The sequence below is a fragment of the Apteryx mantelli genome, chromosome 10, assembly GCF_036417845.1.
Source record: "Apteryx mantelli isolate bAptMan1 chromosome 10, bAptMan1.hap1, whole genome shotgun sequence".
In the NCBI taxonomy this organism is placed as follows: domain Eukaryota; kingdom Metazoa; phylum Chordata; class Aves; order Apterygiformes; family Apterygidae; genus Apteryx; species Apteryx mantelli.
Window position 1 is genome coordinate 16,865,091 of NC_089987.1, and position 12,272 is coordinate 16,877,362.

General features: G+C 42.9%; 1 protein-coding gene across 2 annotated transcripts in view; it reads left to right on the top strand.

Moving 5' to 3' along the window:
• Positions 1 to 379: 379 nt before the first annotated feature.
• The window catches only part of TENT4B (terminal nucleotidyltransferase 4B), a 45,562-nt gene continuing 33,669 nt past the window's right edge, over positions 380 to 12,272 (top strand). For both annotated transcript variants that reach the window (XM_067302568.1, XM_067302569.1), the window contains exon 1: positions 380 to 1,059. In XM_067302568.1, coding sequence (XP_067158669.1) covers positions 506 to 1,059 — 554 coding nt within the window. In that variant the 5' untranslated portion in view covers positions 380 to 505. The remainder of the gene's footprint in view (positions 1,060 to 12,272) is intronic.

Genomic DNA, 12,272 nt, shown 5'->3' on the forward strand with positions numbered 1-12,272 from the left:
CAGCGCCGCGCCGCCTCGCCCGCGGCCGGTGGCGCTGCCCGCGCTGCGGGAGCACCGCGCGGGGCGGGCCGGGGCCGGGGCCGGGGCCGCGAGCAGCAGCGCCCGGGGCCGCTCTCCGCGCGCGGGCCGTGACATCGCCGCTGCCGCAAGCGCTGCCGCGGGGCCGGCGGCGGCGGCGCGGGGTCGACGCCCGCGAGTGCCGGGCGGCAGCGGGGCGCGGGTGCCGGTGCCGCCGCCGCAGCGCTGCTCGCCGCCGCCGCCGCCCCCCGCCGGCCGCCGCCGCCCCTCTTTATTACGCGGCCCGTGTGGCGGCGGCCCAGCCGTGCCCCGCCTCGCCGCGCTCGCCAGGAGGGGCGGGGGCTGTGGAGCGACGGCAGCGAGCAGGCAGGCGCGGAGCTGCCCTTCCATAGGAGCCGCCATTAGCGCTGGGACCCGGTGACAGGGTCTCGGCGTCGGCGGCCGGCGCGGCGCGGGGAGCGGAGGCAGCGGGGTGGGTCCCCGTTTGATGGATCCCCGGATCGCCTGGTTCCAGCCAGAGCAGCTCGGCCCCTCGAACCGCCTGTGGATGCAGATCTGGGAGACCACGCAGGGGGTCCGCAACCTCTACTTCCAGCAGCAGCAGCAGCAGGAGCAGCAGCAGCAGCAGCAGAGCGCCCCCGCCGGGGCCGGCCCGGCCTCCCCGCCCGGCATGTACCGCGCCCCCCGCGCCGACCCCCAGCCCGACTTCCTGCCGCTCGAGAGCGCCAACAACCAGCACAACCGCAGCCACCACCAGGCCTCGCCGCCCCCGGGGGCCGCCGCCGCCTGGGCCCGGCCCGCGCGGGGGGCGCCGCCCGCCGCCGCCGCCGCCGCCGCCGCCTCGGCCGCCAGCAACAAGAGGAAGCGCGACAACAAGGCCAGCACCTTCGGGCTCAACTACAGCCTGCTGGGGCCCCCCGGGCAGGGCCGGGCCCCCGCCCTGGGCGACGGGCCGGCCGCGCGGGCCCAGGCCGGCCTGGCCGAGCCGCCCTACACCGGCACCCCTTGGAAGAAGCGCAACTACAGCCAGGGCGTCGTGGGGTGAGCGGCGGCCGGGGGGCGGGCGGGGGCCGCGGCGGCCGGGCCCGAGGCGCGGCCCAGGCCCCGCCGCGCCGCCAGTGGCGCAGGGCGGCCGGGCACGGCCCCTCCGCCGCGCCGAGCCGAGCCGCGCCGAGCCGCGCCGCGCCGAGCCGAGGCGCCCCGGGGCGCCGGCGCCGGCCGCGGGACAGGGCTCGCGGCGCGGGAGGCGGCGGAGGCAGGGCCGCGCGCGGGGGGCAGCGCGTGCCGCCGGTGCCCGAGGTGCCTGCGTGAATGCTAATGTGGCGGGCACGCCTATACGCAGGAGACGGCGGCTTTTGCGGGCGCCTTCGCTGTCACTGCGTGTGCACGTGGCGCGTGTTACACGCTTAGTCGGTGGGCGTTTGTCAAGTGCTTCAGAAATCAAATCCACGCACACACGCACAAAAAAGAGGTGTGCCAGTGTAATTGTGCTGGTTAGTTTGTGGATTTTTCTGTTTCTTTTTTTTAACTCAGCTGTCAATAACAATCGTGCTGCTCGTGCACATCCTCCTGGGATGGACGAGGCACTCTGCTTGCATGTCGCCCATCGTAGTGGCTTGCGGCGAACTGGGGGGGGGAGAAGAAGGACACTAGGGAGCAACCGGCAGCGGCTGAATTTGCGTGCGCCCTCAGCAGTGCCTGGGAAGCACGCTTCTGAAGCTGTGCTCTGCGTGGAGCAAACGCAGAGTAGGAGCTACAACTTAAAAAAAAAAAAAAAAAAAAAAAAAATTCTTCTGCTGTTACAAAAAAGCGCGTATACTAGGCAAATACATGGGGAGCATATTCTCTCAGGATCTGACAGAAAAGGTGTGTGCACGTGCTGATGCTTACCCTTTCTCAGAAACAAACCTGCAGGCATGCGTATAGCATTATGGATTTCAGTATGGGATTATTAACGTTTTTCATGGATCTCTGACTGTGGAATGTATGTGCTGATCTGAGTATTCTGTTCATATTGTTTTTTGTGTTTTATGCGTCTCATCAGTTGGCGTTGTACAAGCACACAGCAATCGAGGGCAGGCAAGCATGTATCTTCTGTCGTGTTTACCCGAGAACTATTTTGAGCCCCTTCTTCTATGGCTTCTATAACGTCTATGGCTTTTTCTAAGTTTATGCTTTTCAGAATATAACCTTTGGCTTTGACCTACTGCTTTCCACCCCCCCCCACCCTCGCCCTGAGGCAAGAGCTTGTTGACGAGCATTTGACTTGTTAAATATGGGTTTCTGGTGTGGTATATGCAGGTGTAGTACCCTTTCCAATCCTTCTCCTTTACAAAAAAGTCTGGCTTGGTTCCAGGGTTCGAATGGCTGAGGTATATGGTGACATTAGAAGGCCAAGAAGAACTCATTTTAGAAATCGGTAATGATTTGGGTGCGTCAATTTTTGTCTGTCCAACTGGAACCTAAAGGTCTTTCTGCCCCCTGCCACCAGAAGGTATTGACCTCTTGCCTTCCAAAGCTGCCACTCCGTGAGACCTCTCAAAATGAATATTCAAAGTTGCTGCTCATTTTGGAAAACAAATTCTTATAGCCTCTGGCTCCCTATTTTCTTGCCAGCTCCTATGTTGCCTTTGCTGCTGGGGTTATAATAATTCATAAAATGACACTGCAGAAGCGTACTATTTTAAGTTCTGTAGTCACTATACATTGGAAGCTTCGATAACTTTCTTTGCAAGACTTGAAAGTAATGTGTTCCAAATGTACTAAATATTGAATTTTTGTAAGTTAGTTTTTGGACTCTGTTTATCTAGCTTGTCATTTATTTACTTGGAGGTTGGGAACATTTCTAAAAAAAAAAATACTTTTTTTTTCCCTCTTTTGTAAATATGTAAATCTCTTCTCTGTATAGAAGATGCAGGGAGGGGAAAAAAGGGTGAGCTTCAGCAAACAACAAAATATGATTGTATTGAAGTATTCAAGGTGATGTCTGTCACAATTGGAGAATGTTAGTTGAAGAACCAGTTTCAAACCCCAAATGAAATATGTTATGGACTTTTTTTTTTAATATGACTTAGTAGAGATAAGCTTTAAACTAAAACTAGATTAATTTTCAAGGTGTCAGTGATTTTTCTGGATTTTACTATATCAGGAGTAAAAGCTCTGTAATGACTCTATCAAAAAGTACTCAAATATGTTGGCCTACACTTGGCTTGACTGTCAGGTTTGCTGCATGTGTTTACATGATGCCAAGCTTCTGTTTTAGGTATTTTCTTTGTTCTAGACGGGGTCAGGTCTCTGTTTTTAATCTCTGGTTTTAATACCATTTATTTTAAGATACTCTCCTGAATTGCTGTGTCAAAATTATGGAAGTAAGTTGTGTTTGCTTCTTAAAAGCTGCTTATTCCAAAGGCTTTTAGAGGTAGTTGGCTAACAAATCTTGACTGAAAAATTATGAAAAACAATTTCCAAAAGGAGATGAAGCCTCTTAGGAAAATGTAGAAAATGCATAGATCTTCTGAAGATTGTAGTTTGACTGACTAACTGGCTACTGGAAGGCCTTGTGAAGCCCTTTGTGTAACTGCTTTATGCAGCAACAAGCATTCAGTCATACAAGTTTATTTTTAATAACTGTCTGTTGTTAGGCATCTGTCTCAGGTCTTGAAACACTGGATGGTAATGATGGAGGTTTGTAACCTATCAAGTGAGTTTTTTTGCTAAAGTAAATATTTTAAATTAATTATTGCCAACATAAATTCCTGAATTTGTGTTGACTAGCTCTAACAGTCATTGGAAAAAAGATGCTATTAAAAGTCATGCTTTTAATAGAACTACAGTGGCATCTGTTTTTTCCCTACCTAATTGTTTCAATGTAAATTGTAAACAAAAATAGTAACAATTTGACACTTTTCCCTATATATTATCCTATATATTTTTTTTCAGTTAATCACTTTAAATTTTGAGTCTGTTCCACAGCATAGTAGTGTTCAAAAGTCCCATTTGCAGAAGGGTTAGGCCTGACTTATTAGCAAACTAACACAATTGAAAGTTGGCTTGTGGCATTTGTATTTCTAGTGCAAGGATGTTACTTGTATGCACAGCTGTGCAAAAACAGTTCTGAACATGCAATTATATTGATCAGCTGTCTGGAAAAACAAGCCAGTAATTCTTAGCTAGTCGAACAGTATATGCAAACATGTAGCAGTACATGAATATCTTGATACTAAGCTGTCTAAAGATTTAGGGAAGTTAAACATGCATGTTGAAATGTTAGAGATATTGGTTAAAAGCAAAGAATCTGTTCAGTCAAACTTTTGAGGTTTTTCACTCCTTTTTTTATTTTCATTATGAAATATTTTCTTCATTAATGATATTTGTGCATTCAATGATAACCAAATAATTAAAAAATAACCTGCAGTGACATTGTTTTAATTTCAAGGTAGACTTCTTATAAAACATGCACAATATTAGTTAATGTTTATCAATACTGAAATGCTAACATTCAACATGTGGCCAATATTTATTCCCGCAGAGTTTATAGTGCTATTGTATACATAGTATTTTAGAATATCTTTAATTTTTTTTCTTATGCTAAATGTTTTGATTTTCAGTTCTATTAATAATAATATAGATATTCAGATTGCACATATTCGATTCTGATTTTCTCTGTTCTGGCATTCTTAACTTTGTGACTTCTGAAATATCATTATAAATTAGCTGTCTAGTGATGCCTGCAAGTTGCTTTGCACCAGGCAGATTCAGCCTGCATATGTTATGTGTTCTGTGGACTTTGTCAACCCACTGCGGTGCTAAAAAGAACAAACAACACAGAAAATGAATGAAAATCTTTACAGAACATGTTATGACGTTGCTGTTGACACAACACATACCTTTAATGACTTTAGTTGAGTTTTACTGCAAAGAGTATTATGTCAAGACAAATTCAAAGACATAGAGGGATGTGTGGCTGTGGGGTTTTCTGGGTCCTGATGTTGTCACCACTCCCCCTGAAGACAACAGTAAATAGTGTTAGTACTGTGTCATATGTTTTAAAAAAGGTGGGGGGGGAGTCAGTGGCAGATTGCGTTTGGGGTACTAAAATGGATGTTTTGTAGCTTTCATTGACTGAATTTAGACTGAGTCTAGCTAAAAGGTGATTTGAGAAGAACTGCTTAAGCCAGAAGTGTTGGGTTTTTTTTAAAAAAAAAAAAAACCCAACCAACCAAACAAAACCCCTCAGACTTGAGTTTGGTCTGTCTGTTCATATGCCTCCATGACTCTTGGACCAAAGGAAAGAATCCAGTTCATAAGCAGTTCACAGGTAGAAGATGAGTATTTTTGAACTCTGTAGGGAGCTTATTAGTTTTTGCAGGAATCTGGAATCGGAGGGAAGAACCCCATTTATGTATGAGTTTAAGGAGGAAAACCTGCAGTGTGTACTCCTGAAGAAGAACTTGTGTCAAAGGGAAAGCAACATATTTTGAAATATTGAATGTACAGTGTTTTGAAGTAGTAACAGAAGATTTGTCAGGAAAGGGTGAGGATCCTGTGACACCCCCCCCCCCCCCCCCCGAGCAGCGTGTGCATGTGCACACACTCACAGGCTGCTGAATTGGTTGGTGTGGAATTCAGCAGGTGCCAGTTTATTTGATGTAAGGGTTCCCAGCATGTCATCCAGGATTTCAGAGGACACCCTGAAAAAAATCCTAACTACTTTGGGAAGAAGATAGCATAAAGCCATACATGTTTACTACAGAATTGTAGTGGTTTTTTTTTTTTATGTGTGAATAGTTTATCAGCTTCTCAGGTCATTTAATTTCTTTCTAAAAGATGCCAGGTATGTTAAGGTGATCTTTCAAGGCAGGGGCAAGTTCATTCTCTTTCAAGCTTTGAGCTGACTGGAAGACATGTAGCTGCACTAATGCAGTGTCCAGCCTGAGATAACTTACCGTGTGTCTCTGTAGGTCTTACTTGCCCAGGCCAGGCCATGCATGTTATCAACCACAGTAGCGTGATTTCTATGGGGTTTGGAGCGTGAGCAGAAAGAGCTGGACGTAATACCGAGCATGAGTGGAGCAAGTACGTCTACCTGTAGAGTAATGTCTAGCCCTGCTGTATGCTTAACTTAGGGAAATCTGATAAAATCAGAATCAACAATTATGCATTTTTTCATCATATACTGTTAAGTGTTTAAATCAAATGCATTGGTGACACTGGTTTGCTCTTGCACTAGCTTGATACTTGTTTTATTTACGTATGGCACTAGAACGTACTTTCATACACCAACTTCTGACTTGTGGTGAAACAGCTATGAAGTGTGTGCATGATTTTTCTTCTTTTTTAAATGCATCTTCAATTAGAGTAGTGACAGGGATTTTGGATCTAATGAAGAAGTGTTCTTTAGAACATATGGTTGCAGTTGAATTCACTATTAACATCATAAAAATGAATTATTCAGTAAAATTCATAGCCATGAAACTGCTTGCTTGCTGAAAAAGCCTCTTAAAAATATACCTAAACTGCTTAGAATATCTGTTCACTCTATAACTGTGTATGTAAATTTTAAGGTAGAAGTGCAAGAATTTGACTTGAATGCAAGTTATTTTCTTGTATACGTCTGATAAGGTCCAGCACTGCTCTTAGTCTTATCCTGAGTCATGCAATAACACAACTCTGGCAATACCATGTGACAGCTTATGCAGATCTCAAAGGTGGTCATCTGGATTTTATGGAAGTGAAATCAGGTATTGCCCCACAGCTTCAAGTAGCAAGAAATTCTTCTCCTTTTGTAGGATGGGATGAGATAAACATATTTCCTAGGGGATGCAAATATTAGACTAAAGGTAGTTTGAGAAACCTTTTAGAAATACACTGTAAATATTATATAACAGTATTGTTTGATCTTGCAAAATCTTGGAAGAGTGCCAAAATTTCAGCATGTTTCATTTAAACAATTTAAAGACTACTTCAGAGGCCTGCTGGTTTCTACTCATGCAAGGAGACAGCATTTCAATGCATTCTGTGAGCTGTTTTGTTTTCTCCTTTTCTTATATTCTGTGTTTGTGGCTTGGGCACCTATTTACCTTGGGATGGCTGCATAAGGAACAGGAGTTTGGTGAACTTTTTTGGTGGACAGGAACGTCTGTATGCAGAGTATGTCATTCCCTCTTGTGTGTTTGCTGATTCCTGAGAGCTGATATGTGCTTTCTGTTAGCAGTATGCATTTGAAAGAAGAGAATCTTCTCACCATGAATCTTAATTAGTATCATATTAAACTCTGTTGGGATTATAACTCTGTTTTATTTTTTTAATTGGCGACCTCTTAGTATAAGGTCAATTTTAGGAATCCTATTGGTTCTAGGGAATACAGATGGATGGAGACCCATATCATAGAAGTGTATTATTGCATTTTCCTTTATCTTTTTTTAACCATCTTAATGTTTTACTTTGGTCCTTGGTAGTTTATATTCACTTATTAAAGGTTGGAGTTTGAGGTCTGTTTTTTACTTCATAAATTTTTGAAACTTTGAAATACAGTTTTGAGAAGTTGTATACATAACCTTACTAACAAAACAGGCAGTTAAGTAATACTTAGTTTCTTTTTATTGACATCATGCTCTCATATTTTGATTCAGAATAAATCTTTGACTATGGAGTATGTGCTCCAAAATAATGCATATGCCAAAATTATAGAGATGGCTGGCTCTTGCTTTGTTTTCTGTCTGTGTTGCATGTGATCTGAAATGGTGGTTCCTATGCTCTTTTTGCTGGATGCCAGTACTGGCAACAGTGGCAGAAGGCAGCCTAGAGCCAGGTTATGTATTGTGTTGAGCTGTTTGTGTGCCGTGATATCACTGCATAGCTGGTGAAGCTCTGTTGTAGGGAAACGTTCCTGAAGAAAACAAAGAGAAAATCTTGCCTAATGCATATCACAAGCAAATAAACATTATTGCCATTCTTTTTCTTAGCAAGTACTTTGCATGCTAACTGGTTGTTTGAATATGCTGTGATTCTTAAATTGTGAAAGTTCATGCTTTTGGATGAACCACCAAAGAACCCTCAAGATGTTGGGTCATATTTAAAACTTACTTTCTGTCCCTTTACCTAGAAGTAGGGGCTAGAGAAAATACTCCCTAACGCAAGAAAAAGACAAAAACTAGTGAACTGGATGCTGACTTGGAATATTTTCCTGGACACAAGTAACTTCACAGAAGTAGCAATTTGAACTTTAATCGTTTTGGAACTTTAACCTCCAATAGATAACACAGCAGGATTTTTTTCCAGGAATACTATGAATTTACGATGTCAAAGCAACGTAGATAGACCTGGATCAAATCAGCAGGACTCTTGTTTATAAGATCATGCAAAAACGTCTCCAATAGAATTTAACCTTGACGCAGGATCTCTAGAGCCTGTTTAAATCTTTCTGATGATTTTTTAAATATATTTGTATCAGTGATATTAAATTGTTGTGCCCATGCAATTAATGTATTAGTATTGCTGCATTCAGTGCAGTTCTTCTGAAATTAGCCATCCTTGTTAGTTACCTTTCTGACCCTTAAAGCTGTGTCACAAAATTTGGGTGTGCCTGAGAACCACAAACCAGGTATCAGGGCAACCTCAGGGAAAGTGGGGCTCTGAGATAGTTCACAGGTAAGAGGCAGCAGCTCCGTAGCGGTTCTGGCACTCAGTGCAGTATGAGGATGAACTGGACATGTAACTGGAGCTGACAGTATCTTACACTGGTACCTCAGCAGCGTCTCTTAACTTACTTCCTCCCATGGTTACAGTTAAGATTATTTGGCAACCCTCATTCCAGAACAGCCTGACAGTCTCCTAATTCCCTCCATGGCATGGGAGCTACATTTGAATTATTCCCAAGCTCTGTGCAGCTGAAGAGGCACAGTCTTGCTACAGTGGCTTGGAGAAGGCTTTCCAGGATGCAATTGCTCCGTCACCGTACTGTGCTGCACTGCATGCATCTTGCAATTTTTTTTTTTGCATTGTATTTTACAGGATTTTTAGTGAAAAATAATGGCAGTAGAAGACTTAAGATCAAACCAATATTCGTGGATCCTCACTTTTTAGTCTTGTCAGCATGGTCTCGCTTAGTTATTGAGAGCCAACACCGTTTCAAAATTGTTGTTAGGCAGCATGGCAGAAACATTGAGTGCCATGAGCCTACAGTAGTGGAATATAACAGTGAGCAGCTGCAAGCATTAAAGTCCTTTAGAAACTTCCAAATTGGGAAAATAAGGGCAATATAAAAAGAGGTGCAGTTGCAGATGAATAGGAACCTCTGCTCATCATCATCACTCAGTGCAGGTTTACATCCAGTTAGATTTAAGTATACATGTTAATCACATGCTCTGTTACAAATACTTTGTTTATGGACACAGTAAATTGTGAAAGAACTTGCATTAGTTTGTCACAAACATTAAGCATAGATGAGCCCTTTATATAGCATGTCACTCTAATTAGAGTATCACTAGAATGTGGCATGCAGGAGTATCTTTCCATAAAAATACATTTTTCTGATGATTAAGGTGTCAATCTTACTGTTAAGTGTCAATGTGTAGTCTGAAGAGAACAAGTCTTTAATCAAAGTATACTGACCTTGCCTGGCCTCTTGATTGAGCTAGACTGAGGAACTGCGATAACAGAACTTTTTTCTTTTTTTTAAGTTTCTGTTTTTCACTATGTTGATTTTAAGCTGTCCACTACCTCTGTTGCTTCAGAAACAGCTTACATACTACAAAAGAGGGCTTTTTAAAATTTTCTGGTTACAAAAAGCATACATTTTGTATGCATCTCCATTCCTCTCCCATCTCCCTCACAGAGATTTTGGTTTTAATCTAAAATAAATATGCGTATTCTTTTAAAATTGTGTGAAGTTTTGCTATGGACTTGGACTTTGTGCAATGACTCTCCTTTATGTGTTCAAAGATACTTCTGGTCAGCAAGCTTTCAACAGCTGTCAGTTAAAGTATGGAGCTAAATGTAGCACAGTATAGGAACTATTTCGATCTGAATAATGATCATGATTGCAAACTCTTACACAGCCTTGGGTCAACATTGAGTCAGGCTGAAAAATCAGATCCTCATAGTTTTTAACTTTTGCTTTGTTATGTCACACCCTTCTTCAGTAAGGCTCTTCAGCTCATGTATTTGAGGCTCCTCTATTTGCTTAACTTTCTGGTTGTGTTTTGGATACTAGTGTCTTATTCTGACCCATCCATTGGGATTTTCCCTGTAGTAGTCATACTTGGCAGATGTTCATAGGGGAAGAACGTTTTCATGTTGATTCTGCCTTGAAGAGCTAGTTAATTATCTGAGGTAAACAGCTTCTTTACATGTGCCTTTGCTTCCAACATCAGATGGAAGAGAAGTTTGTCTCGCTGAGCTGCCGAATTTCTTCTTATGTGATAGCTTTTGAGATTAGGCAGAACAGTGTTGTCTTGCTTTTGTTGCTGTCTTGTCATTATGCTGTATGTCAGCTACAAACGTTTTTGGCAAAATTTATCTAAACTTGAATTAACTAGCAAACTTTGGAAGCTCCTCGTTACAAATTTTTTCATATGTGACACGGCATATATAGGTAGTAAAGATATTACTTCAGTGGCAGTAAGTAGCAGTATCAGTTCCCAGGTAACAGTATCTTTGAGCAAAGGAAGAGAATAATGGTGTGATAACAAACTTTCTCTCATTTCTTTTATAAGGCAGTATTTGCCTGTAGGCATTAAGTCACTAAACATTATATGTTTGAATAGTTCATTTCAGCATTTGCTCCTCTGAAGCATACCTGCTTCAGGCATGCTGAAACATGCCATTTTTGTTTCTACTGTTTCAGCAATTTGTAGAGCATTCAGTGACCCTCTTAGGTTTCTCTGATAGCTGGCCAGCTAGTCTTCATTGCTGCATCTTCTACTTGCTTTTCTGGTACACTAGACAAATTTGCTTAATCTTCAGGTTACTAATTATTTTGAGATAGCATTTTCAGTAGATTAGCTGGATGAATCCTGGGTGCATGTTCTAGGAGCTCTGAATATTCTTGCTTTCCATTTGCTACGTTTGTCAGAAGACTGCATACGAATTTGGTACTGTGCGATATGTGCAAAGTTTGAAGAGGTATGCCATACGAGGACTGCTATGTCCTGGAATGGGTTCCAGTGCTGAACTAGTTGATATTGTGCCTAGGCCCAATGTGAGGATGTAATTCTTAAACTATTAGAGGTCCCTATTTTATCGCTACATACAGATTCATTGGTGTAGTTACATTAAATCTTTTATAAGTCATCTTTGAGCATATAATGGTCTTTAAGAATTTTAAGATTTTGGTCTCATGGAAAGTGTTTTCAGTGAAGGATATTTTCTAGGTTCATATTGGTAGGTTTCTGACAGATGTGCTAGCTGAATCTTCTGGAAAAGAAGAAGATAAAAATCATGATATGGCCCATAGGGTTAGCAGGAGGACAGGCTTCTCCTGACACTTTGAAGGAGGGGGCTGGTAATCTACATCAGAGAAGGAAGCATTTCTTTCTGCTGAGGTTTTGTCCTTTTTTGACAGCTACTGTTTGAAGCCTTCTAGCCCAGAGTGATCAAGTGGATTGAAAGGAGGCTGGAGACTCTCCAAAGTGTTATGCAAGTCATATGCAAGTGTGGTGTGCTACTGCTCATATCATGTATCCTTTTGGTACCCATGCACCATGTCTCACAAATTGGAGCATCTGAGCATAAGAGAACAAACCAGAATATGAGCAGATGAAAATAGTTCATAATATGTACCTTTAAGGGAGTATATTATGGGGTAAATGAATCCCAAAATGAATACTGGGTTGTTTAACCTGAACAGAGTTCACTGTGCACGCCCTTATTGTAAAGATAACAAATCATCAAAGTAAAATGTTACCTGAAATGTGCCTTGCCGTAGTGAGTGAGGTTCCTCCCCCTCCTCCCCCAAAATGCACCCACTGGAGTGACTTGAGCATTTGGAAATTGAGAGGGAATTTACTTTTGAGATTCGAGTTTTGCCTGGGTATGACAACATCACGTCTGAACTTGTGTTAATGTTGTAGCAGAGTGTCACCAAAGTGCAGTAACAAGTAATAAGCGTGTGATAAGCTGGTTCTGAACACATGATAAAGATTGGATAAGTTGATATTGCTGTCCATTCTGTTCAAAGGCTATCTATTTAACCTACAATTGCAAAATAGTAAGCGATGACTTCCAATCTTTTCATAACAATCTTTGAATACTTC